Source organism: Acomys minous, assembly GCF_964271855.1.
Source record: "Acomys minous genome assembly, chromosome: 12".
NCBI lineage: Eukaryota > Metazoa > Chordata > Mammalia > Rodentia > Muridae > Acomys > Acomys minous.
In genome coordinates, this window is record NC_140493.1 from 99,076,325 (window position 1) to 99,103,366 (window position 27,042).

Genomic DNA, 27,042 nt, shown 5'->3' on the forward strand with positions numbered 1-27,042 from the left:
GCAAAAGTCTTTACACCATTAAGTACACAAATATGAAATTAACATCTTCCTGGTCTCAGAAATCCACAACCCACTCCCATCCCCCCCCCGCGTCTCTGTACAACTTGGCAATGCCAGTAACTTCAGAAAAAAATATCAAACAGCGAACGGACCAACCATTGTTTCATTAGAAACTGCACAGAATCCAATGTCAAAAACATTACTTTATTTTTTAGGATGAAATGTCCTATTAAGTACAAAAAGAAGTCTTTAGAATTTGCTACAATTTGTTAAAAACATAGCAATCTATTGCCTACAGGTAGGGAAGCTCTTGCTGCAACAAGCTCGAGTGGTTAAGCCCATATATACTTAGATATATAAATATATAGCACAGGAATTCTGGGCGTGGCCAGATGCAGAATCTCTTTGTATCATTAAAATGTACAATTCCTGCATCAGCAACACCGCCTGCTTACAACATTGAACATTTTTGTGTTTGTTTGTTTGTTTGTTTTTGGTAAACGAAAATGACAAAATAGCCTGTACTTCCACCTTAAGAGTTTAAGCAAAAATTTTGTTACCATATTGAGCAGGTAAGCCTCTTTAGCTGTAAGCATAGGCTAAAGGGACATTTTATATACAGAGGGAGTGGGCTTCGTTCAGCGGAGCACGTGAGCCCAGAAGAAATTGTACACCTGAGCCTGTGATAAGAAAGAACTGCCAACTGTTGCCACAGTTTCCTTTCCAGAAACTAAGGGCTGGGGAAGGCTTTGCATAGCAGGGAGACGCCAAACGAACAGAGAAGACTTTTAAAAAACAAACAACTAGGTAGATTCTAGAGCTCAGCAGGACAAGGCTAATGTGGACTAGTGCAAAATCTAGGCAAACGTCTGTGAGGCTGGCTGGTTTTCTCAGCACAGTGAGCAGCACAAAGGGGAAGGCGCCTCCGAGGGCAGGAGGAGCGTGCAGAACACACCCGCCTGCCCTCTCCTCCACCCTGCTCTGTGCGGCTCTTCTGTGCTGCAACAAGCCAAACCCAAAGGGACCCGGCCGACACAGGCAGCTGTCTGTGATTGGTAATTTGCCTAGAATCACAGAAGGTGGGGATGAAGGCAACCTGTTCTGAGGCATAGTCCTGTTATTACAGTATGACCAAGTGATGCGTGGGGTCAGCTCCCTGGAGAGTTCCTCTGATGTGGTGACAATGGACTCATGAAAGGAAGGGCCTCTGCCTGTCACTCCCGGTGGCCCTCCCTCTCCCCACAAAGGTTTACAGGTAATCATTAGCGCACATTCAAAGAGACCTCCATCTGTGGGAGAAAAGTTATCTCCATTTATTTCGATTCATATACATCCATAGTTGAATTTTAATACAAAAAGAAAAAAATTAGAATCTGACAAATGTTTACAAACAAGATACCTTCAAATAGATTTTGCTCATTTAGCCCGGTGCAGAGTAAATGACAGTCTGTACTGGTGTATTCAAGGCAACGAAGTCTGTAGTCCAGGACCACTTAGCCCAACCTTTCTGTAAGCTTCATTTGTGTCTACTGTGAACAATAAACTCATTGTTGATTCCCAGTTGTGTGTGCACATGTGTACATAGCAGCTCCTTTCATAGAAAGAAAAGACACCTAGAGGTCGCCTTGTACTTCACCTACAGGAACCATGATAAGATAGAGGATGGATGCACGTAACCAGGGCTGGATTTTATAAGAAAAAATAATTAGCTGACAAATGAGGGCAGCAATAAAAAAGCGTCTTTTTTGCAACAATAAATAAATACAGTCAAAAAGTTTTCTGTGAGACTCTAAACAGCTTCTTCACTGAAGAGCAGACGTGGCATTTCCACGGAGTAACACTTGACCCCATAGCATCTTTTTTTTTCTTGCTTTTTCTTTTTTTTTTTTTTTTCAATAAACAAAGTTTCCTGCTTTGCCACAATAGTAAAGCCATTTGCTCTCTCGACAAGACAACGGTGTCGTTGACTTTGCTTTTCCTTTGTCCGTTGGACAAAATTGACCAAGAATACAACTGGACTGTTGTGACCAATAGGAAGGAGGCTATGGTCAAGTCTTGTCAGGGTAGCCTGACTGAGAACACCTGGCGCTTTAGTTTATAGTTGAGAGCGCCAGCCTCTCGCTGTGTCTAGCTTAGGTGACACGCTGAGCTCTAAGGAGCTGTAGACTGCAGCTTGTTGTTATGAGACCTACAGAATACAGAAAAAAGGGGACAATTAAGCACCCTTCGTTTTTGAAGCAATGATCCTTTTTGTGGATGCCAAGGCCAGTCTGGGGAAGCAGCCATGCTCTCTCACTCATCCTTGGCAAGCAAATATAAGAAAATTATCATTTAACAAGTCTTTAAACTATAGTATTAAAACTTTTCACTGTACAGTAAACATGGTAGCTCACTGGAAAAAGCCAATGTTTAAAAATATATGTATATATATGTGAATATATATTGTTTATTAAGATTACACCATTTTCAACAAATAGAACAAAGAAGACATTTACAGAAGCATTACTGTAGTAAAAAGTGTGTGTGCCTGTCTATTTACAACAATGCAAGAAATGGAAAGCTCTATCTGAAGACAATAGCAATATTAACATCACATTTTTCTATTCAAGTCCAGAAAGTCCTCCTCTTTTCACAGTTTTATTCACAACTTCTGTTAGTGACTAAGTTACTGTACAGGTAGCAGGACTGACTTTTTATATCGCAGTAGCAGTAAGTACAGCATCCCGAGCATTCACAAGTCTTTAAACACATTGTCCAGCACGGCTGCCAGAATAAAACTTTTATGTATCTACACATCTGTATTTAACAATAAAAAATTATATTAACTAGCTTCAACTTTTGGGAGGGGAATTTTGAATTAGGCAATCACGTGGTACAATAAACAGTGACCCCAACATCCAGTTCTGATTCCAGTTAAAAATTCAGACTAAAGATATCACAATCTGTAAGAAAAGAAAGAACACGGATGGTATAAATGATGAATCAGAACAAAGTAATGAGAATAATGTGCACATAATCCTGGAGAGCACACAGTAAAAATGGGAGGTGTGGCCAGGGTAACAGCGGAATGGAAGAGGGCGCACAGAGCCTGTGCTTTGCTAGCCTAAAGCTGGGAGAGCAAGCCAGCGGCCTCCATGCAAGCCTTTGCTGTTGAATGCACCGGTGCAGAATTGAGCCGAATTCTGAACTCATCTCCAGTGCCCTTGGCTGCACACCAATGCTTTACCGAACAGAAAGCCACAGGAAGCACCATGGCTCTTCGTTTGGCAGCACAGATAAGACTCAAAGCACCCAGCTTCCAGGCCCCAGCTCCCTCAAAAGGCCTGTCCAGGTTTAAAAAGGCTTTTACTAACCGCACAGGGGCTGTGGCGGGGACCTCGCCCTTTGCTCCGCTCTCCTGGGCCTGGGTAACTGCTTCTTTCTCCACCCCTAGCAGCTGCACTCCTTGCATGGCTATTTCTTCCTCAACAACTTTATTTTGTTTTGGCCGATGAGAAGTGAGCTCACCACCCGCTTGTCTTCTGAGCCCTCTGTACTGCGCTAGAAGCTGCAGCTCTAACGCCACACCTCCTTAGACTGACTTGTAAAGACAAAGCCTTTCCTCCTGACACCTAACCGTTTGCTTATCCTTACCTTTTGTATTTTTTGCTACTTCAGTGCTATGCTTTTTGGGCTCCAACCAATTACCTAACGTCTGAACCCTTTGCTCCCCCAGGCATCCCTATCTTGGGCATAGTCTATTGTCATCTTCTGACCTGGACAAGTGCTGCGCATACTGACTGTACAAATGTCACTGGAGGGTCTAGGCATTCGATTGGTTGCTGGCACCTTTTTCTTTTTCTTTTCACTTCCTTTCTTGTTTCTGCTAGAACATGTAGTAGCAACCCACGAAGGCCCTGTCCTGTCCTGCTTCTACTCTGTTCACATGCAAGGTGACAACCATGTTTCCCGAAGAGCTGGGATTGGCCTCCCTTCAGTCTAATCTTCGCTACTCACAGGTGTGTTCTGTTCTACCTGTACCAAGTTCTCATTCTTTCTTGGCTCTACTTTTCTGCTCCGCCCTGGACCTTTTCTTTGCAGGCTTTCCTGCCTGTCCAGCTGTCCTCTTCATTAGAACAGGCTATAGAGTGGGTGTCAGGCCACCAGGCACTGTGACATGCTCTGTGCTTACTGACAGGCAGCTAATACTCTGCTATTAGAAACAGGGTCTTTGGTGGCAGCAGCACATGCTTTTAATCCCAGCATTTGGGAGGCAGAGGCAAGCGGATCTCTGTGAGTTCGAGGCCAGCCTGGTCTACAGAGTAAGTTCTAGGACAGCTAGAGCTGTTATGCAGAGAACCAACCAACCAACCAATCAATCAAACAAACAAAAAAACCCAAAACACAGGGGGCTGGGTCTCAAATTTGCTTTAGATGAAGGATGAGTTTTTCAGTGTCCCAAGTGACATTCTGGGGACGGTTCATTGTGTCCGGGAGGATGACCTGCTCACTGTGGTGAGGCCGACAGCCTCTCTGTCGCTACCAGCACCTCCCACACAGGTCCATGGGGCTCAGGCTGCTTCTCAGTGTGGTTTTCTATTGAACTTTGGAATTAGCGTATGTGAGGTTCTCCCTGCAACATGTGGGGACCACTGCTGAATGCTCTAGAAGAGTCTGGATTAGGTTTGCCCTGAACGCATGAGCGGATTTCCCACCTGCTAACTATTGATAAGATTTCAGTGTACTCCTTTTTGGTTTGTTTTTCTAGACAGGGTTTCTCTATGTAGCCTTGGCTGTCGTCGACTCCCTTTGTAGACCAGGCTGGCCTTGAACTCATGTCAATCTGCCTGTCTCTGCCTCATGAGTGCTGTGAATTAAAGGTGTGTGCCACTGGGCCAGACTTCAGTGTACTCTTTATTATTATGAACTTACCTTTTAAAACCCTCCGCTACTATGCATGCTCTTATATCATGTCTAAAGTACAGCTCTTGCTATTGGAGAAGAAAGACAAAACAGACCCAAGACCTTGCTCAGAGGGAGGCTATGGAGGCAGAATGCTGTGGCAGTGTGTGCACTGGGGAGCACGCAGTGCAGTGCCTTAGCTCCACCTTGGGCTGACAACACTGACTCTAGTACTCGGTACGGAATCTAAACCACACAGAGGCCCAGGCCCCAGCCCATCCAAGCTCCACGTCATCTTAACGTCTAGGACTGACCAGCGGGGGTATGCGTGTGGGGTGGTGGTGAATGGAGGCAGCAAACCTCTACAGGATGAAGAACGTCATGAGCTTGAGATGTGGTTGAAGTAGAGAAACAGAAGGGCACAAAGGTCATGGTGACAAAACTTCATGCAAAGTTGCTCAGTGCTTTTATGGTTTAGAAAAACTGAGGACTAGCACAGCCTAGAGAACACACTAGAAAACCTGCAGTTGACGACTTCTAAGATACAGCACAAGTAAAAGTCCTCTTGCTGGATTTCTCCTTGGGTGGCCAGAACTCTCCCTGCTACACAAGGCCTGCAGACAGACTCCCGTGGACAGCATCTCACAGAGGGATCTCATGTTCACCACAGTAACAGACACAGGCCTTTCTCATGAGCATGCCTGCTCCCATTCTGAAGAGTGGACCACAATGCCAAGGCCTTTATTTGTTTTTGTTTTACTATGTAGACCAGGCTGGCCTGGAACTCCCAATGAAGACCAGGCTAGCCTCACACTCACAAAATCCTCTGACGCCCTCATGCTGGAAATTAAAGTTGTGCACTGCCATACCTACCATAGTGCTATAGTCTTGGCTTTGTAAGAATAGTTGTTGTTGTTATTATTATTATTAATCAGAGGAACAAACTTACTACGAACACTCCATGGCCATTCCTTCAGTAGGGACAGTACAGAGTTTGAAGAAGTGACTCAGTCCAGAACACTCAACACCCATGCTTACCTGCTGGCCTTGAATCCTTTCAGTTTCTGTACAAAGAATGATTCGAGAACTTCTGCACACTGGTAAAAAGGGGAGTCACTGGGGTTGTAGTAACGGCAGTTATCGAAAATTTTGGTCATATCTGCCACGAACTCTGTCAGCTTTTCATAATACCGTTTTTGTATTCTTTCTTCCATGGTGGCAAGGTCTTGAAAAGATAAAACATAAAATATTTTCAAAGCTTTAACAGTTTCCCCAATGTGATCATGTCCTGTGGCTCTAATGAACCCAACATGTGTTTACTGCAACCGCTACTCCACGCCTGGAGGCTAGGCTGCAATTCACGAGGGACATCTTAGTGGTATCCAGCACTGTTTCTAAGACAGAAACCCTGGCTGCTGCCAAGAAGGTTCCTCTATTTTCAGTGTACCACACAGAGCAGTTGTCCACTCATTTAACCGTTTGTTTTGTTTTTTCGAGACAGGGTTTCTCTGTGTAGCCTTGGCTGTCCCAGACTCACTTTGTAGACCAGGCTGGCCTTGAACTCAGTGATCCACCTACCTCTGCATCCCAAGTGCTGGGATTAAAGGCATGCGCCACCACCACCTGGCCTCATTCAACCATTTTGAGGTAATGGAAAAAACGCCAATTGGACCTGTGCTTATGTAAAGTATGGGACGCACCACCAGGATCGACAGAAACAACAGACACAAACAACTATGCATATTGACCAAGGTTAATTAAAATTCAGAAATGTGATCTTTAGTAATACCAGTTTGGTTCCTTCAACCCTCAAAGCAACCCCCCATTGTAGTTTAAAGTGTTTTGAGACAGGGTTTCTCTGTGTCACCCTGGCTGTCCAGGAACTCATTCTGTAGACCTGGCTGGCCTTGAACTCAGAGATCCACCTGCCTCTGTCTCCCAAGTGTCGGGCAATTCACCATTTTAAAGTTAGCCCACATCATCTAGATATTTTTATGCATATTTATTAGCTTTTAGTAAATGCACAACCGTCTCTGGGAATGCTGAAGCACAGTAACCCCAGCACCCAGGAGGCTGAGGCAGAAGGATCACACGTTCAGAACAGTAAGAAGGGAATGGAGGATGAACTTAAGCTCGGCACAGATGGTAACTCATACCCTAGGGTGTCTTCAAGTTCTGTGGCATGTCTACATATAACATCTCCCCAGTGTTAACAAGCAGGAGAGACAAGGAAACACCCTGGCTCTTTAAAAAAGAGTGAGTCAGGAGCGGCATTCAGGCCTGTCAGCCCTGCATTTTGGGAGCTGATGAGGGAGGATTGCTTTGAGTGGGAGATCAAGGCCAAGGTGGACCCTAGAAGGAGGTTTGTCCCAAACCCTACTCATCAAAAATAACTGTAAACGTTGAAACTGGCTAATAAATTAGGAAATATTCAATTTCTCTCTTAAAGATTTATTTATTTATTTATTAGGTATAAAGTGTCCTGCCTGCATGTATGCCTGTAGAGGACACTAGATCTCATAGATGGTTGTGAGCCACCATGTGGTTGCTGGGAATTGAACTTAGGACCTTTGGAAGAGCAGGCAGTGCTCTTAACTGCTGAGTCATCTCTCCAGCCCCACATTCAATTTCTTAAACAGCATGTCTGTGTGCTAAACAGGAGGTGAGAGGGAGGAAGAGCAAGTCCTATCCTTGTGCTGCAGATGGCATTAACAACCATGCATCTGGGTGCTGGGAATCAAATCTGGGTCCCCTGTCAGAGCAGCGAGCGGTCCTACCCAGTGGGTCATCTCTTGAGTTGTAGCAAATTCAACTTCTAAGCCACACAAAGCCATTAGAACCCCTATTTTGAAGAGATCAACAGCATCGACTCTCACGGGCTTCTAAGTATGTAAGGCGAACACTCAGATGGATTTAACCGACTTCTTCCTCTCATCCTCTTTGCATTCCCTCCTGCCCGTTTCTGTTTGTTTGTTTTTTGTTTTTGCTTTTTCAAGACAGGGTTTCTCTGTGTAGCCTTGGCTGTCCTGGACTCGCTTCGCAGACCAGGCTGGCCTCGAACTCAGAGAGATCTGCACCACCATGCCGGGCTTGCATTTCCCCTTCTTGAGGACTACTAGTGTTTGTTCTCCTGGGGAAGGCTCTCTACTAGTAGTCGCTGAATTTGCTTGTCCATCAGGCCGGGCTCACAGACTGCACTCACTTTCTGTGCGGCTGCAGAGTCCTCTACTTACACACAGTTTGACTGACAGTTTATTGGATGTCCAGTGCTTTGCCATCACAAGCACTGTTGCCATGAATATACTTGTCCCCAAGCTAAGTTGCCGGCTCAAAGGCATGCACATAGTGACCGATACAGTTACAGTGTCACCTGCACGCCCAGGACATTCTCACAATGCATCAGCTTCATGGGCTTCTGAAGCACATCTCCCTATCCAGCTTGAACACTTACCCATTGGCTCTTTAATGACACCGTAGTAATCTGGTGCATCATTGGGGTCTACCGGTTCAAGGAAAGGCCAGGCCATCTTATGGGCCTAGAAGGAAGAACAGGAGGCACCCCGTCAGCGGAAGCTCTAGCATACATACTAATAGTCTCAGCTGCCTCACTGGACCAACAGACCCTGGGAATTCAAGTGAGCCTTACACTTGACAAGTGAGACTGGTCACGCAAGGTGACTCTGTGACAGGCACAGGTTTCCTTAAATGAGCAGGACTCACACAGTCCTCCCAGGTGGCTCCCAGGTCCTTGGTGACAGGAGCGGAGCATGAAACCTATACCCTGGTTCCTATGTGACGACCTGCCAGCTGGGGGATGCTGGCCTGGCAACCCCTTCAGTGCACTGGGTGTTTGTAATGAGGTGGCAGACGGAGACGGATGTTGAACAGCGCTTTGACGAGCGATGGGGCTTGCTTTCCAGTTCTTCTGACTCTTGAGTACGCCAGAGATTTAATATAACATCCTGTCTTGACACCTGGCTCCCACACTCCCAACATTCCCTATTCCTTCATTTATAGTGAGAGAGTAACCGGACTTGAACCAAACTATCTTCTTATCAGTCTTCCTCAAAAGTAAAACTGAAGTGAAATCAAATGGCCTGACACACTCTGGAATGTTAGAAAAGCAACAGTGGAAGTGGCACCGTCAGTAAAGTTCATGTCACCAGCACTTTGTCCAGCCCGGAGCATGGAGCGCTCGACCCCCAGACATGTCTGCAGTGAGGCGGGTTTGGTCAGCAGCTTCTCACCTGTAAGGAGCGCAGCACCCTCTTCAAGCCTTCATAGTCTTTCTCTGTCAGCGGCGTGAGCACTGTCATGGCGTCCTCTGTCGACTGGCACTGTGGGCAGACATACTCATCAATGAGGTCTGCCTCACTCTGCAAGATGCCAACACAGCGCCCGTGGTACCAATTCTGACACCGGTCGCAGCCAATATAGAATCTGCAAGATCCAAAATGGAAATGTGAGGCCAAAAACAACAGGCTGCTCCTGCCTAAACTTTAACTTTAAAAACCATCATGCAACTGAAAACCGGCTAACCCCTGGGGCATAAAATAATTTTAGCATTACGGTTGTTTTTCTACACGAGACTGACATCCCAATGTGTTAACCAAGTACTTTGGATGTTAAGAACAGTAGTAAGCATGTATTAAAAAGTACTGTGTACTACTGGGAACCAATCCGAAGAAACATGTAAAACGTTTGATTGGTTTTTAAAGCTCAAAATAGGCCACAAAAACAAAACATTTTTCACATGTCCCATATCAAATGGAAGTTCAAAATCAGTGAGCTGGTAACAGCCACAGCGAACCCCAAAGGGTGCTTTCTCCACCTCTAACAGAGCCCCACTTCAGACAGACAGGCTGTTTCTATCACAGCACTTTCTTACATGTTGAAGAAACCACATTGCCCCCAATGCAACTCAATCATTCACTAGGAAGCAACATACATTTTGAAGGAGAGGGAAAGAGGGAAAAGAGAAAAAAACGGGAAAGGCTTTGTAATGTAGGTGTATAACACACAGCAGAGAGGCCCTGCTTTTCATTTTCAGGTAAGTGACCAATCGAGCAATGCAGCTTCCTGAATTGTCAAACAGATGCTCTTATCAACTCACTGTGACTCATCATAAGGTGTCCTGCAGATACAGTACAATTCCTCACTGCTGCCCTCTTGTGCCCGCTTACAATCATTACAGATGTACACATCCATTTTCTTAGCCTCCTTTTCTGTGATGCCAACACATTCTCCATGATACCAGTTAGTACAAAGATCACAGCCAATATAGAACCTAAAAGTGTTCACAATGGAAATGACAATGTAGTTGTCATTTTGATCTGCATGGTATGTAAATCTGTCTTCTCTACTCTGGTTCACTTTCTTACAGGATAATTTCTAATTTCTGCAATGAGTCAGCTATAGACCCTGAATGCAACCATTCTACCAGTGGCACACTACTGCATCTAATACTGTACCAAGGGTGGACACGTCATCACTCACATAGATTTCAACAAACACACTGTGTAGTGAAATATGGGTCTTTAAAAACATACGAGAATTTGAAACAAAAACAAAAACAAAACAAAACAACACACTGATGGTGATGGCTCCCTCTTAATGAATGTGTGTGAAACTGTAACAGGCACAGAAACCAAAGCCAAAGAATCAAAGACTTACATCTGTCAAACCTATGCCACAAAAGCCATTTCAATACCAGGGCTATTTCTTAGATAGGTTTGAAAATGTATCTCACGATTTAAAATTGGAAACCAAGCAAAGCGCACACACCAAGGAGAAGTTACAGTACAAGGAACATGCAGGCCAGCCAAGTGTAGAGGACAAATGGTCAAACATGGTATGAAGGAAGCCAGGGGAGGTCCATGTATGTAGTCATTCCTGTTTACTTAGGTTGGCGAGGGCAGTGTGTGAGGGAGGAAGGCAAAGGAGCCCAGGGAAAAGCCACCAGTGGCTCTTTAAACGTCTGTATCCACGTTGGTGGGAGCTGTGCAGGATTGTGTCAATCACAGGCAACCAGGTGAGACTTGCAACCACTGGTACCCTTGCACTCTACCAAGCTGTGGTCATTTCACCTAGAGGAATGCCTCATGACTAGGGAGTACTGCGCAGTGAGGTGCTTACACCTACTCGCAGTGACCCTTTCATTTGAACCCTGACTCCGCCATGGCCTGCCTCGGGTTAGGACCTGCTGAGCGACTTTACATGTTGCCTCTTTAAAATGCTATGATCTCTGGCAGGCCCTTGGCTCGGTCTGAGATGTCAGAGAACACCGGTAAGAAGACACTGCCTTCCTCCAACTGTGACAGGGTGATGTCAATGGCAAGCAGAACCAATGTGAAAGAGCCACAAAATAACAGGCAGGCCCTACAGAATGAGCGCACGTCCACGTGGACCTCACTTTAAGCAATGTCAGGATCCCAAGACGGTTGTGTGAGGTGATCTGCTGTGGACTGAACACTCTGTGTCAGCGCCAGGCTGACCTCTGTATAAAGTCCCCCGCCCCTGGTGTGTTCTACTTAAAGTGAGGCACACTTACTTGTACTAGGTACAGGGGACATTAGCTCACAGGGTGCCACTCTTCACATGATGGACACACAATGGGAAGTGAAGACGTCTACACTGCTGAGTTCAAAAGGCACCTTGTCCCCCAGCAGGGTTTCCACCTGACATTTGCAAACTGATGGTGATTCAGGGACCATGGAGTGGTTTCTGTACCACCACATACACAGACAGTAAGAATTTCTAATTCTAAAAAAATTTTTTTTAAAGCACAGTTAAACTTTTTGGTACTGTAAAATGGTGATTCCTGGCAGTTTACAAACACTGGCCTACATCTGCATGTTCCAGGCAGAAGTTAAATACATCACTGAATAATAGCAATGCCCCCCCCAAAAAAAAGAAAAAGAAAAAGAAAAAAAAAGAACTAATATCGCTAAAATCTCATTTATGTTACCAAATACAAGTCATAACTGTCAAAAACAGCTTCCAATTGCCATGCTCATCAATTTTTGAATGTGAAAGTCACAAAGTGGGTGAAAGGAAGACTTTTTAGCTTGTTTCCAAAAAGATAGTGGAAACTTAGACAACAATATTTAAGTTGCAATTTCTTTATTTTTTTTAAAAAGGGAACTGATGCCGCCTTTAGTTCATCTGCTTTGGGATGGACTCTGGGCTTTGGCCATGACAGAAAAGAGGCCAGAGAGCTGGGACGACAGCCTTCTGCAAGATGCGGTGCTGGCAGATTAAGAGCTAGTCCACAAAGAGCATTGGGAAAGCAAGAGGCCACAGCAAGCTTGTTTTTGACAGAAAAGGCCATCGCTGAGGACAAGCAAGCCCCGGGAGCGAGTGGACAGCACCCTTACTGCACTCCTGCTAAGTCTGATGAAGCCTCACCCTCACCCAGTGCTGCCCACTGCTCACTCAACAGCTAAGCTGGGGGGAGGCACGTACTTGGACTCATCATACGGTGTCTTGCAGATGCAGTACAGTCTGGTGTCCTTCTTGACCTCCTTGGAGGTGGTGGTGATCATCTTCTTCTTCTTGGACTTGGAATCCTTCTCCTCTTCCCGCTTCCTCTTCTGGGAAGCGACAGGCAGAGGGGCTGCAGGGTGGCCTGCAGGTGGCAGACTGTGTGCCGAGGGAGGTGAAGGAGAAGGAGGAGCTGGAGGAGCTGCCGGTGCTGGCACTGGCACTGGCGCTGGCACTGAGGGTGTGGGCACTGTGGCGGCATTGTGCACCACCTGTGCTGCATCTTTCTCCCTCTTCATTTTCAGGTCTCTCTTCAGCTCTTCCTGTGGCCAATGAAGACAGACAAATGATCACCAAGGTTACAGGAAGGAGCTGGCTGGACATTACCCCTACCTGACAAACAGCTCTTGTTTATTGTTGTTTCTCTGTGCAGCCCTGGTTGTCCTGGAACTCACTCTGTGGATCAGGCTGGCCTCAAACTCACACACTCAAGAAATCGACCTGTCTCTGCCTCCACCTCCTAAGTGCTGGGATTAAAGGCGTGTGCCACCAACATCTGGTTTGTTTTTCAAGACAGGGTTTCTCTGTGTAGACCAGGCTGTCCTCAAACTCACTAGAACCACCTGGTTCTGCCTCTTGAGTGCTGAAATTAAAGGTGTGCGTGGCCACTACCAGGCTTAAGTAGCTCCTAAAAGAATCAGTCTGTATATGAACTGAACATAAGACCCCAAACGTGGCCTGGCTGGCAGTGAACAGGATAAGAGATAGACTGACCTTGTTTACCACACTTTGTTTTCTAAGTGGGTTCGCAGTCCCAGCATCCAATAAATACAAACAGAAGGATAAAAAGTTACAAGTCCTTCTCGGCAACATAGTGAATCCGAGGCCAGCCTAGCCAACTTGAGACCCTATCTCTAAACAAAGGAAACCACCCTAAGGAACACCACCCTCCAAGAGACACTATTCTTTCTCTATAGGTTTGGCCACAAACTAGGATTCTGGGCTCCAGAGATGGTTTTGTGGTTACAAGTGCTTGTGACAAAACCCTGATGAGTTCAATGCTTAGAAAGCACAGCAGGACAGATGTAGGAGCTTACATGAGGAACCCAGCATTAGACAGAGATGAGAAGAGGCAGAGGCAGAACCAAGACAGAACCATCTCAAGTCTACCCTGGACCCCCTGCCCCTCCCCCTCCCCCTGCCTGCATACCCACTTATTTTCTGGAGTAGTTAACTATATTTTCCCCCCTTAAAATAACCACAAAAAGAGCTGTGTGGTAGTGTCACATGCCTTTAATCCCAGCTCTTGGGAGGCAGAAGGAGGCAGATCGAGGTCTACAAAGCGAGTTCAAGGACAGCCAGGGCTATGCAGAGAAACCTTGTCTCAAAAAACCAAAAATAAAATAAGAAGCAAGGCCAGCCTGGTCTACACAGTACCATGGTTCTTAACCTGTGAGTTACAATCCTTTTTCACATGGGTCCCATGTCAGATATTTACAGTATGATCCACAACAGCAGCAAAATTACTGTTATGAAATAGCAACAAAAACAGTTTTATGGTTGGGAGAGCATTCCCCACAGCATGAGAACTGTGTTAGAGGGCTGCAGCATTAAGAAGGTTGAGAACCACTGAGTTCTAAGACAATCAGAGCTATACTGTGAGACCCTGTCTTGAAAACAAAACAAAAACAAAAAGATTAGCTGGTGGCTAGCTTGGTCTACAGAGAGTTCCAGGATAGTCAGGGCTATACAGAGAAACCCTGTTTAAAAAACAAACAAACAAACAAACAAACAAACAAACACAACTCCCCTCCCAAACTGCCAAGTAAGGACACATTCACCATCTGTTTGAGTGATTGCTACTTTACTTCTCTGTGTTGGTGAACTAAATAGACCCCCTACTCCTAAAACAAACATCTGACTCACCTTAGAGATGGAACCACTTTTTAAAAATGCTAACCTACCTAGTCTTAAAAAACAAAACAAAACAAAAACAAAAAACAAAAAAAAAACAACAAACAAAACAAGCCTGGTGTTGTGACGCAGGCCTGTGATCCCAGCACTTTGGGAGACAGAGGCAGGCAGATTGAGTTCAAAGCTGCCCTGCTCTACAAACGCTACACACAGAAACCCTGTCTTTGGGGGGTAGGGGCACGCAAAACAAAAAACAACCGCTGCCCCCAAACAAAATCAAAACACTACGGCCCCCACTACTGTTAGGGGTGTGCACGAGCGCAGTGAGCTCTTCTCACCTTGCTGCTGCCTTCACTTCAATTCTAGACAGACAGAGTACCCAGCAGCTACAGGGCTAACTGGGTGGGTGGAATCTGCAAACCTACAGGAGCTTTACAGATTCTAAAGGAGAGCCTTCCCTGGCTTGGTGGCACAGGCCTGTAATCCCAGCATTCAAGGGCTGAATTAGGAGGCCCAGGAATTTGAGGCCAGTCCTGGGCTAAACAGAGATCCAGTTTGAAATAAACCAAAGGCAGCCTTATATGCATGTTTATAAGAAGATAAAAGCAAAGAAAGGGTAAAACCATTCCAAGGATTTCCCTCCAAATTTCAAATGCAGAAACTGTTTGTTACGGTTTTTTTTTCCGTCAGTATTTTTGGGTTTTCTGTTTTGCATTTCAAATTTTAATATATCTGAATTGTGTATATTTCTGTCTTTGGCACTTTTGGAACATGTGCTCATTATGTAGCCCTGGACGTCCTGAAACTCGCTCTATACACAGGGCTGGCTTGGAACTGGTACATCTGCCTGCCTCTACCTCTTAAGGCCTGCACTGCCACTGCCCCAGTCCTGAATGGTCTCTTAATGTCATGTGTGAGGCTGTCATTTTAATGTTTGATTCTCTATGACTAGCTCTCTTACCTGAAATGGATCACAGCACCAAGAGGAAGGCTGTATTTTATGTTTTCTAACTGCTGTGAAAGTGCTTGCTTCCTCGGGACACTGTGGCAACAGATGTTCTCTCGGGTAACCAACTTCCTTCCTTTCTTGGTTTTTTTTTGTTTGTTTGTTTGTTTTTTGTTTTTTCGAGACAGGGTTTCTCTGTGCAGCCTTGGCTGTCCTAGACTCACTTTGTAGACCAGGCTGGTCTCGAATTCACAGCGATCCGCCTGCCTCTGCCTCCCGAGTGCTGGGATTAAAGGCGTGCGCCACCACGCCCAGCCCTTTCTTGTTTTTGAGACAGGGTTTTTCTGTGTAGCCTTGGCTACCCTGGGTGCTTATGTAGACCAGGCTGCCTTTGAACTCACAGAGATCCGCCTGCTTCTGCCTCCCAAGTGCTGGGATTACAGGTGTGTACCACCATGCCCCACTCAGGGTTATTTCTAATGCTGGCAACCTTAATGCTGTTACAAGTTTTAATGCGGTTTCCCTGGGGATGTCACTATAACAACTGCATCACACACAATAATAATTCTGTCTTCTTTCTTGCAGTTTGTGTCTCTTGTCTTTCTCCAATTAATAACCTGCCAGCTGGCCTGTCTGGTTTGTCTTCTGTTGGGAAGACCACAACATTCCAGATTATCTAATGCTGTTTGTTGATCTGACGGGTATCTTACTGAAATGCACACGGCACCTTATGGGATGCTCTCGATACCCTGCTTCTTTTTCAAAGCTGGGTAAGTCATGCGTGAACGGACTAGCAGTGCCACAGGGTCACTTTCAGGCCAGGGGAATTCGTCTCTCTTTCCCCCCTGTTTTTGTTGAGATAGGGTTTCTCTGTATAGCTCTCTAGTCCTGGAATTCACTCTGTAGACCAGGCTGGCCTTGAACTCACAGCAATCCACCTGCCTTGCCACCCAAGTGCTGGGATTAGAAGCATACGCCACCACTGCCCATCTTTGAAAAACTGTCTTTCTAAGTGGGCACTTGTTTTCCTCCGTTCATACACACAGCCTTCTTTAGAGCCGTGTTTCTTGATGAGTGGTGGTGCAGACAATAAACGCCACAATACATCCACAACAGCTAAGACAGCTCAGCTCTCTCGGAGTGGAAGTAGGAAGACATACTTACAAAGATGTGCCTCGTCTCAAAATCTATCTGTGACTTTTACTCTCCATGCTACAAACATGCAAATATAAATTCTAAAACGTGGAATTTTAAGTTTAGCTAAAAATGGAAGGCAAGCAAGTGCGTCCCGATGTGGTCCTGGGGAGGACCGTGCTCCCACCTGCACTTGGATCTGCAGCTCCTTGTCCAGGAGTGCCCTCTTTTTCAGGATCTCGGCTTTCAGTTGCTCCTTGTGTTTGAAAAGCAGAGCAGAGAGCTTGCTGGCGTTCTGTTTGCTCCGCTTCTGCTCCACACTCTCCTCTCGCTTGCGTTTCTTTGCCGCCTGTTTTTCTTCTTTATCTATCTTATCCAGAATATACTTCATCACCTGGTTACAGACAATCATTCTAGAGAGAAACACACAACCTCTGTAACGCTGGCTGTCTCACCCTGAAAAGCAAGGCACGATGCATCTACATCCCTAGATGATGTGTAAACTGAGCGCAGAATTTCAAGGAGTGCTGACTAGGAGCACTCCTGGCATGAAACACGAGTAAGACCAAAGCCAAACCAAACCGTGCAGACTCTCTCAGGTGGGCCCTAAGTCTCTCCCTACCTTTGATTTTCTTCTCTTTCAGCTGGAGTCATGGTCTTTTTCTGTTTTAAATGTTCTATTACAGCATTATGCTTCATCACCACCTTGAGAACAGAACAAATCCATAAATGCACATTTTATAACAAACACAGTTAAGTTAGCACACAGCCACAAGTAACAAGTAACAACACACGTTAAGTGTTTGAACTGGTGAGAGCTGCCTAATGAATACAACCAGAATAGAAGCTGCTGGGCGGTCCCAGGTTCTTACCATGCACCAAGTCCTGACTTAAGCTAAGCACTTGACATTGTTTTTCCTCTATGCTAACAGTGGAATATAGGGCTAGTTTTTCAAATAAACACTAAGATGCAAAGACATTAACCAACATGTTTGAGGTTAAATGGTAAGTAACACAGCCCCAAATTGCACCTAACTGCCATGCTCCACAGGCCTGCACCCACTGTGCTGCCACCAAGGGCCAATTCTGAAGCGTACCCTGCCCCATATAAAGATCTGAAAGACAGGTCCTCAGTTTACAGATGAAACAGTCCAAGAGCTGGGATTTGAACCTGTCAGAGGACTTGGGTTCATAGGAATATTAATTTACACCTTCACACTCACATACATGATGGCAGTGAGTCCTAACAATCCCACGTGGCTGACACCGCTCAGGGAGACCGAAGCCTAGTGCTGACGGGGCACATGGCTGCTCACAGGGTGTCCTCAGTAAGAAGGCAGGTCACCAGCTTCGGCAGTTTGGGCAGAGCTCTGGCTGTCTAAAGTGACTTACTGCACCCAGACACCACCCCAAGAATGCCCCTGCTGCACAACACCACATTACATCAAACTCTGGGCAAACATCTGGGTTTAAGACATTTGTACAAAGGTGTGGCAGGCAATGCAAATGAACTGTCTGTCCACAATTTGCTTAGTCCATAGGCAAATGAAGGAATGACACTTGCAAATCAAATGACTTCAAATGAATCTCTACATTGTGGGGGGGGGGGCTTACCTACCAGGGAAAAGTGCTTCCTAATAAGCACAGATGCTAAGTGTCCAATAAGGAGCCCCAAACCGGAATGGGCAAGCAGTGCTTCTACTCTCCCTCTGCTCCTGTACACCAGTGACTCTGGCTCATTCAGGAAGCCCAGCACAACCAAATCACTAAGTCTACCGCACAGCACAATAATTCACGCTACGGAACATGCTGCTTTGACTTAATAACTTTACCTGTTTCTGAATGATTTCACTTTGGTTAGAAGCTTGGAGGGTGTGTTCACGCTCAATTTCTATCTGCTGCTTCTTCTTTTGCTGCTGATCCCTGAGTTGCTGAACCCTCTGCAACTGCTCTTGCACACTGGCTGCCTGCACTGTGACCACACTCTGAATATGCTGAGTCTGCACAGCACTGTTTTGCTGAACTTGAATGGGCAACTGCAGTCTGATTTGCTGGGGCACACCACCTTGCTGAGCCTGTATCTGAGCCGCAACCTGTGACTGGATCTGAGAGAGAACCTGGACTTGCTGGAGAGGAGGCACAGGAATGACTTGGGGCTGCAGCTGCTGTGCTTGTGGCTGAGGACAGGATGGGGATGGAACAGCAGCGTGATTTAATGTCTGTCCTGATGAAAGAGTTTGAGTTGAAGACTGTACCTGGGGCTGTGACTGTGGCTGGCCTTGGGAAGGTGCCTGCAGAGATGTGGGGGGCAGAATTGGAATCGGCTGTGAGGCAGTAGTCTGAACCTGGGGCTGCTGTCCAGGAGTCACTTGGGAGGGACTTGATGGACGTATTCGAGTCAGTGGTGGGCTCTGGACACGAACAGGAGACTGTCCTTGGACACTGCTCTGAGGCTGACACTGTGTTGCAACTTGGGGTTTAGATGACTGTGCTTGGGAGGGCTGTGCTTCAGGAGGGACATGGGACGAGACAGCTGCTGGCTGGGTCTGGACTTCAGGCTGAGCTGGGGGCAGGGGTGGGGGCGGGGGCTGTGCTGCAGGCTGAACAGCCTGTGGCTGGGCTTCCGCACGACTCACACTCGATGACTGAGTTGGTGCCAGGGTTGTAGCTGGTTGTACCTGGGGCTGGGGTGATAATTTACTTTGTTTTTGTTCACCTGAACCTGTTAAAAAAAAGAAAAGCAAAGTGATTTATGTGACGTTAGAAGGGAAGACTATGGTGAAAGAAGAAGCTGATGGGGATTTCCTAAAGCCAAGAATTCTGTATGTCAGCAGAGAAGACGTAAACCCTGCACTCAGATTCGGCCTCTCCTCGGCCGGGGAGCCGGGACCACTTCCTGCATGCCTTCCACGTGTCACCAGGCATTCAGAGGCAGCCTTTGTCAAGTGTTACTCTTCTGCTATGTACAGCATGGTAACAGGCTTGTAGGAGGCTGACTGAGAGGTCTAGGCCCGTGGCTCTCAAGCACAGGTCACGAGCCGGGTGGATCTACTCTCCCATGGCTTATCTCCAGGGCACCACCAAGGCTGTACAAGGAACATAGGTCTGGGCACCATGGTATCCATTATTCTGTTCCTCCCTCCTTGCTGTTACTTTTGCTTTATTTTAGTTGGGAAGAGGTACAGGACAGGGAGTCTAGGCACAAGGCACGAAACAGAGGCAGCCTGCGTAGCTGTTATGCTGGCTGGAAGCAGAGTACTGGACCCTGTGCGACGCACACGCCCAGCAATAAGGATCAACCCAGCGTTTCTACCTGCTGCTGTGGTATCAGTGCTGCTGCTGCTGGCGGCCGTGGCTGCTGTAGTCAGTGGGGTAAAGAGGAACCGCTGAACGGTGCCATTTGGCATTGCAGCTTGCATGAGCTGCTGCCCTGGCCCTGGAAGGACGGTCATCCCCTGAGGTATCAACTGCAGCTGTCCAGTGGTTTGACCTTGTCCTTGAATTACTACTGTTAAACCCTGGTTGCTGCCCTGTGGAAAAAGTAGACAATATATATGCTGTTCAAATCACAAAAGTATTTTTAACGAAATCATACAGGTTACACCCCCATTCTGCAAGAAACCCAGGAAAAAGCTTTCTGCTACTTCCTGAGTTCTGGTAGTTTAGGAGAGAGCTATCATGTTCGGGTCAAACTAAATTTTGGTACCCTAGGACAACCTGGAACCCACTATGACTTGAGCCGTCACACCTGATTCTTACCTTAAACCATTTTCATTTACATAATTTTAAACTTTTCATATATCTTTATATATGGTCTGATTTCAGTCTCACATACTGAGAGTCAGTGGCTTGGCAGAACCAATCTTACTATAATCCCTAATCATTATTCCCAATTAGGAAACGCAGAAGAGTGAAGGTCTACCTAGGTATGGTGGCACACATTCAAAGGTAGCCAGATCTACATATTAACATCCTGCCTCAAAAACAGCATCAGAGTGCCAGACTACAGTTCTCAAGCCCTAAATCCAATGCCAGACCACAGTTCTCAAGGCCCTGAATCCAATCCTCAGAGGCACAAAAAAGGGGGGGAAAAAGAAAAAGAAAAAGGCTTTTGCCAACGTTAAACATGAAGCAGGTATTCTGGGGTTGGCTTCTGTTGTTGTACAATATGAGCATATCAAACTTCTTGTGCTCTCAGTTGAGGGGCAAGATAGCCGAACCCAGGGCTTTTCCATGGGAAGGCCACCAAGTGTGTCTGTGTTTCCACAGAGTCTCAGATACAGAATGGCAGAACACAAGAGCCAGGAGAGCCACTAAGGTCCAGGGTTATGAAAAGGGAACCAGAAACCAAGGACTCTAAAAGTATAGGCTCCTGTGTGTAAGATGCAGTAGGCCAGCAAGCCTGACTGCGGCAAGCGCGGGGTTAGGAAGCACAGTCAGTGCCCTGAGCTACAAGTCTGCACTTGGCTCCATAAGTCCTGCCACCGCCCCCCCACCTCCCCCGCCAACTGCATTTGTTCTTTAAGAAATAAACATTCTGTGTGTGACCAAAACCACACAAATGCCAGGTTTAAGTAATAGTTACAAAACAAACAGCAAAATTCTGTGTGTTTAAGTGAAGCCATGGGGCTGGGCTGCCCAACAGGGAGTGCTTGCTTAGAAGACTTTGATCTCCATAGAGGAAGGAGGGAAGGGAAAAAGAGAAAAAGAGGTTAATAAAAAAGAAAATAGTTGGAAATAGTGGCACATGCCTTGGGAGACAGAGGCTGGTGGATCTCTGTGAATTCAAGAACAACCTGGTCTACATAGCAAGTTCCAGGACAGCCAGGGCTACACAGAGAGACCCTTGTCTCAAAACAGACAAAAAGAAAAGGAAAGAGAAAGTGCTCTGTGAGTTTGAGGCCAGCCTGGTCTACAGTGAGTCCAGGACAGCCAGGCTCTTATTACACAGAGAAACCCTGTCTCAAAACCGAAACCAAAACCAAAAAAAAGTGGGCATGTTGTCTTTGTGATCCCAGAATTTGTCAGTCAGGTGTGAGCAAAAGGACTGGGAACTTGAGGCCAGCTTGGGTGACAAAGTGAGACACCCCCAAAACATAAAGTATGAAAAATAAATAAAAGAAAGAAGGAATGAGAAAATGAACTGATGGGACCGCATTTCAACTGGCAGACCCACAGCCTTGGGTCTGATCCACAGCATCTCCTGGCCTGGGTATGGTGGCAAACACCTCTAAGCCCCAGACTACACAGCTTTATCTCAGGATATATGAAACCTTGTCTCAGGATAAAAGAAGATAGAAAAGAACAATGAGTTCATCCTCAGAACGAGGTGAAAGGCATTAGTCCAAGTTTATTAGCCAACCAGGCCAGACCCTGACTGAAAAGCCTGCCTCTCCTTCCTGGTTACAAGGTGCCCACTTACAGGGAGTCCACCATGCGTATTAGGAGCACTGCAGTAAGCTTTTTTGTTGTTGTTGTCTAGTCTGGCCTCGAACTTGCTAGGTTGTGAAGGAAACGTGAACACTTCTGAGACTCCTGTTTCTACTTCCCAAGGGCTGGGTCTATGGGCATATGCTAGCATCCTCGATTCATGCAGCGATAGAGAGCTAAGCCAGGGCTTTGTGCTTCTACTTAAGCACTCTAACAACTTCAGTCTATCTCCAGTCTGACTTTGTGGGTTTTAGTTTGATTTGTTTTTGGCGTGTGGGTATATGGTGTATGTGTGCTCACTCATGTGTACACATAGAAGTCAGAGAATAGCACCGTTTGTCTTCCTTTATCATTCTCTACATTGTATTTTTTACTAAAGATTTATTTATAGATGTAATTTATACATATATGTGTACTTGCATCATAGAAGACGGCGTCAGCTGGGAATTGAACTAGGGCCCTCTGGAGGTGCAGACAGTGCTCTTAACCTCTCTGAGCCATCTCTCTAGGGTCCCCTCTTTTTGTCTTTTCTTCATACTTGTTTTTCTAATTACCCACTTAAAACAAACAAAACAAAAAAGCCAGTATAGGAACTGGAAAGATGGTTCCAGTTAAGAGTGCATTTGGAAGAGCAGCCAATACTCTTAACCGCTAAGCCATCTCTCCAGCCTGTTTGTATAGTTTTAAAAGATTTTTAGTTCCATGTGTGAGCATTTGCCTGAATATATATCTTCCCAGCCCCAAGCAACAATTTCTTAAAATAAGTATACTTCAAAATTTACCTAAGATCAAATGTAAACTTGAGGTTACCTCTCAAGTTGAGGCTACGTTACTTACGTGGCCCTGTGTTAACTGAGTGAGCTGAGCCATGGTGAGCTTCACCTGCCCTTGCTGAGGACGAGGGGCGTGTGGGGATGAAGGCTGTATGGTCCCAGGCGCTGCTGCTGGAGTTAAGCCTTTTTGCACAGGTGCTGAAGAAGTCGGACTCGGAGCAGAAATGGCTGTGGAAACCGGCTGCCCCCGGATGATCTGAGTCACCACCTGTTGGGGAGCACCTGCACAAACAAGACACCCGTCACTCAGTCTCTTAGCATACTTTGAATTAAAACAGTTTGCCACTTCAGATGAATATTCATTTCGATCTTGAAAAATACATTTGGAGGCCAATAATCTAAGATGAGTTCAAACACAGGACCACAGCCAAAGGTGCCTACTGACTTCAATAGAGTAAAGAAACAACAGTCTAGACCAAGCTGCGTAGCTAGCACACCCCTGCAACCCCAGAACTCAGGAGGCAGAACTCTGACTTCAAGGCCAACCTAGTCTACAGAGTGAGTTCCAGGACAGTTGGGGCTACATAAAGAGACCCCAAAATAAAACAAAAAACAAAACAAAAGGCATTCTTTTGGTCATGTAGTAAACTCTCGAATGTAATGGCTAATGTTTTTGGGGGTTTTTGTTTTTGTTTTTCGAAACAGGGTTTCTCTTGTGTAGCTTTGGCTGTCCTGGACTCCCTTTAAAGACCAGGTTGGTCTTGAACTCACAGAGTGCCTCTGCCTCCGGAGTGCTGGGATTATAGGTATGAGCCACCACACCCAGCCCAAATTTGTATTTTCTAATACAGAGAGGCATGCCACAATTTCCCGAGATGTGTTGTCCAAATACTCAGATACTATCTCCACATGCACAAGTACCTGGCTGCACCATCACAGGTGTTCGAATAATAGCCTTTCCTAGTGTTGACTGCTGGAGTGGTGCTCTAATCACAGTCATACCAGGGCGGATTTGAGGCCCTGCGATCACCTGTGGATGAACAAAGGACAATGAATTAGAACTGCTTCAGCAGGGGGTGGCGGCATACACCTTTAATCCCAGCACTTGGGGGAAGAGGCAGGTGGATCTGGAGACAAGGCTGGCCTACAGTGAGTTCCACGATAGCCAGGAAAAATCTTGTCTCAAAAACGAAAATCAGGGCTGGAGAGATGGCTCAGAGGTTAAGAGCAGCGGCTGCTGCTCATCCAGAGGTCCTGAGTTTATTTCCCAGCAACCAGATGGTGGCTCCCAACCATCTGTAATGAGATCTGGTGCCCTCTTCTGGAGTACAAGCTTATGTACAGGCAGAACATTGTATACATAATAAATAAATAAATCTTTAAAAAAAAGAAAAGAAAGAAAGAAAGAAAGGAAGGAAGGAAGGAAGAAAAGAAAACCAAATAAAATCAAAACAAAAGGAATTAAAACTGCTTCAAAATTACCAAAACAGAGTAGGTTTTTCTCCTATACCCTGGTTGCTCTGAACTCACTATATGGACCACCAGCCTGTCCTGGAGCTCACAAAGACCTGTCTCTCCACCACTACATTTAAAACTGCATTCAGTGTTGTGGGATTCTGAGGAAACTTTTTGATTCAAAGGCGATAGGAAATTCGGGGCCATTGATGACAGCTACTCAAGGAAGAGGCTACAACCCAACATCCTTTCAGCTATGAAAGAGCAACAACAATGAGCATATTACGTCAGTTTCATAACTAGAGCCAGACCATTGTGAGTTTAAAACTTTTTACACGACAAGCCAGGCATGGTGGTGGTGCATACCTTTAATCCCAGCACTCGGGAGGCAGAGGCAGGCGGATCAATGTGAGTTCGAGGCCAGCCTGGTCTACAAAGTTGTGTCCAGGACAGCCAAACCCTGTCTCAAATGCCCCCCCCCACCCCAAAAATCACCCTTTTCCATTGACAGTCGTTCCAAAGAACTGTTGTATCTAATATGTCACGTACCAGGTGACGCACATACAGTGTACTTTCAATCAGTCTTTTTTTTTATTAGAAAGAGTACAGATGAACGACAAGTACAGGTGAGACAGCGTTCTTGCCGGTGAGCGGGACGGCAGGACAGTTAGTCAGGAAGTGAGTGCAGCACACTCAGTGCTGTCCATCAAGTCACACAGCTTCCTCTAGAAAACACTGCTGAGCCATAACTACTTATGAATAGTACCAATATGCAATTAACCAAATGCCGAAATTAATATCATTTTTGTTCATTTGTATAAAAAATTATATATATATATATATATATATATATATATATATATATATATATATATATATATATATCCTCCTCCCCTCACCCCCTCCAAAATTGGCACTTCATAGATTAAATGACAGAAAGATGAGCTGAAGTGATGCTGGAAGAGGCCACAGAAATGTCACCCCGACGTGCTCCATATTCCTCAACAGAGACATCCCGGGAGACCGCTCACCTGTGAGGTGGTAGTGGTTCCCGAAGAGCCGGACGTATTGGGCCTAATTGTGACGGTTGCGGTCCTGGGCTGGAATGAAGTAAAGGTCTGCTGACTTGGACCTGTTGTCGATGGAATGATACCCAGGACTTTCTGCTGCACCTGGACCACGCCTTGAAGAGAGATGAAGAAGACGTGAAGCACCACCCTTCAAGGAAGGCGAAGCGTGAGGTGCTGTTTGGTGTCTGGGGAGAAGCTACGTGTGGTGGATTGCAGAGTGGGCTACACAGAATGTGAGAGCTGACGACTGGACCCAGTGAGGAGGAGATGGAGTGATGGCGACAGCATGGTCTGGCGAAGGTGAACTCAAATCTGCGACTGATTCCCTTACCTCCTTGTGTTGCTGGCACATTTACAGCGACAATCTTGCTGTTTGCAGGAAGTGGCAATTTGGTAATTACTTTTCCTGCCATAGTGACGGGATTGCCTGTAATTTGGAACGTCTGACCTGTGCTGGCAATGGTGGTAGCAGAGGTGGCAGCTGTGCTGGTGGCTAATGGGGTATAAGACATTTAATAAGCTTTAGATTTTAAATAACCAGCAGCGTAGTGACTTCTAGGAAGGGCACTGATGCATGAAATGTGGCTCACTCTGTATTTACTAAACACTCCTCTCTGCTCCAAGTGCGCTCTGGGAATACTGAAGGTAAGGACTGCAGAGAGGGCTCCACAGAGAGCGCCTAGGACAAATGACTGTCACAGCCTGCCTGTGCAAGCAGTGGCAGCAGCAGAGCAACTCTCTCAGGAAACGGAAGGTTAGAAATGCCTTTCCCATCCCAGAACAAAGCAATGTTTTATTCATCCCGGCTCTACCTGAACTGGACTGGCCTTGCTTCACCCACGTGGCAAAGGTTTGATGGAAGCTCTTGTTTTGCTGGAATGTGACTGTGGCAGGAGACCCGACCTTTGTGGCTAGGACCATTTTTGTTCCAGGGGTGACCGAGCCACTTAAGGGAGCCACCATCACCTTCTGTGCTGGAGAGACAGTAGTGCTCGTGCTGTTTGTCTGGGATGTGGTGGATGCGGCCACTGCAGGCTTCTGCTGCTCCAGACGTTTCTGAGAGCCAAGGAGAGGACACGTGAGCTCTAGTTCTCCAGGACAAAGCCTGCGATACAGGATCTCCAAAACAAGAGCACGCTTGTCTAAACTCACCATGATTCCTTCATGAAGGTTCTATTTCCAAGTCGCTACATCATTATAAATTGTTCACAAATAACAAATTTAAGTGATCAAAATGCTCTATACAATATTCCAGCATTCAGAGTGAGAACGGGTGTGGGAAACCTTACTGGAGCAGGACACTTGCGACTCGGTGTGAGAGGAACAGGAAGAAAGGGGTGGGCCTGATTCATGGCCGTTGTAGCGTAGGTTAGCCAATCATAAAGAACATGAGGGTAGTTTTTATTATTACTATTCCGGTTGGCAACCTTGTGATCAAGCTAAATGGAAATTACAAATAGTTTTGAGGCGTTATTACTGTTTGTTTATAGTCAGGGTCTCATTCTGTAGTTCAAGTTGGCCTGGAATTAACTCTGTGCAGCCTTGAACTTGAAGCAATCCTCCTGTTTAGCCTCCTGAGTACTGGGAATATTTCGTGTACTATATACGTAAAAGGAACTTTTAAAAAATTATTTATTTTTATTTTATGTGCATTAGTATTTTGTCTGCATGTATGTCTCTGGGTATCAGATCTTTCAGTTACAGACAGTTGTGAGCTGTCATGTGGGTGCTGGGAATTGAACCCGGGTCCTCTGGAAAAGCAGTCGGTACTCGTAACCTCTGAGCTATCTCTTCAGCCCCAGTAAAAGGTCTTTTAAATGCTTTATACAGAAGGGGAAAATCTCTTCCAGGGTTACTAATGAAACAGCTCAACTGAAAAGAGTACTTGCCTGCAATGCACCAGGCTCTGGGTTCATTATTCTGCACTGCACATAATAAAAATAAAAACAAAAACAAC

At 46.0% G+C, this 27,042-nt stretch overlaps 1 protein-coding gene across 12 annotated transcripts in view; it reads right to left on the reverse strand.

Moving 5' to 3' along the window:
* Window positions 1-1,290: 1,290 nt before the first annotated feature.
* BPTF (bromodomain PHD finger transcription factor) overlaps window positions 1,291-27,042 on the reverse strand; it is a 102,362-nt gene continuing 76,610 nt past the window's right edge. For 4 of the 12 annotated variants that reach the window (XM_084748479.1, XM_084748477.1, XM_084748473.1 and 1 more), the window contains 15 exons: window positions 25,898-26,141; window positions 25,417-25,578; window positions 25,047-25,198; window positions 23,482-23,590; window positions 22,625-22,842; window positions 19,671-19,887; window positions 18,190-19,079; window positions 16,980-17,062; window positions 16,545-16,770; window positions 12,346-12,686; window positions 9,995-10,168; window positions 9,129-9,321; window positions 8,333-8,417; window positions 5,920-6,106; window positions 1,291-2,188 (listed from right to left, as the gene is read on the reverse strand). In XM_084748479.1, coding sequence (XP_084604605.1) covers window positions 2,152-2,188; window positions 5,920-6,106; window positions 8,333-8,417; window positions 9,129-9,321; window positions 9,995-10,168; window positions 12,346-12,686; window positions 16,545-16,770; window positions 16,980-17,062; window positions 18,190-19,079; window positions 19,671-19,887; window positions 22,625-22,842; window positions 23,482-23,590; window positions 25,047-25,198; window positions 25,417-25,578; window positions 25,898-26,141 — 3,318 coding nt within the window. In that variant the 3' untranslated portion in view covers window positions 1,291-2,151. Of the gene's footprint in view, window positions 2,943-5,919; window positions 6,107-8,332; window positions 8,418-9,128; window positions 9,322-9,994; window positions 10,169-12,345; window positions 12,687-16,544; window positions 16,771-16,979; window positions 17,063-18,189; window positions 19,080-19,670; window positions 19,888-22,624; window positions 22,843-23,481; window positions 23,591-25,046; window positions 25,199-25,416; window positions 25,579-25,897; window positions 26,142-27,042 lie in introns of all 12 variants that reach the window. The other 8 variants (XM_084748472.1, XM_084748471.1, XM_084748478.1 and 5 more) reach the window with 7 other exon arrangements.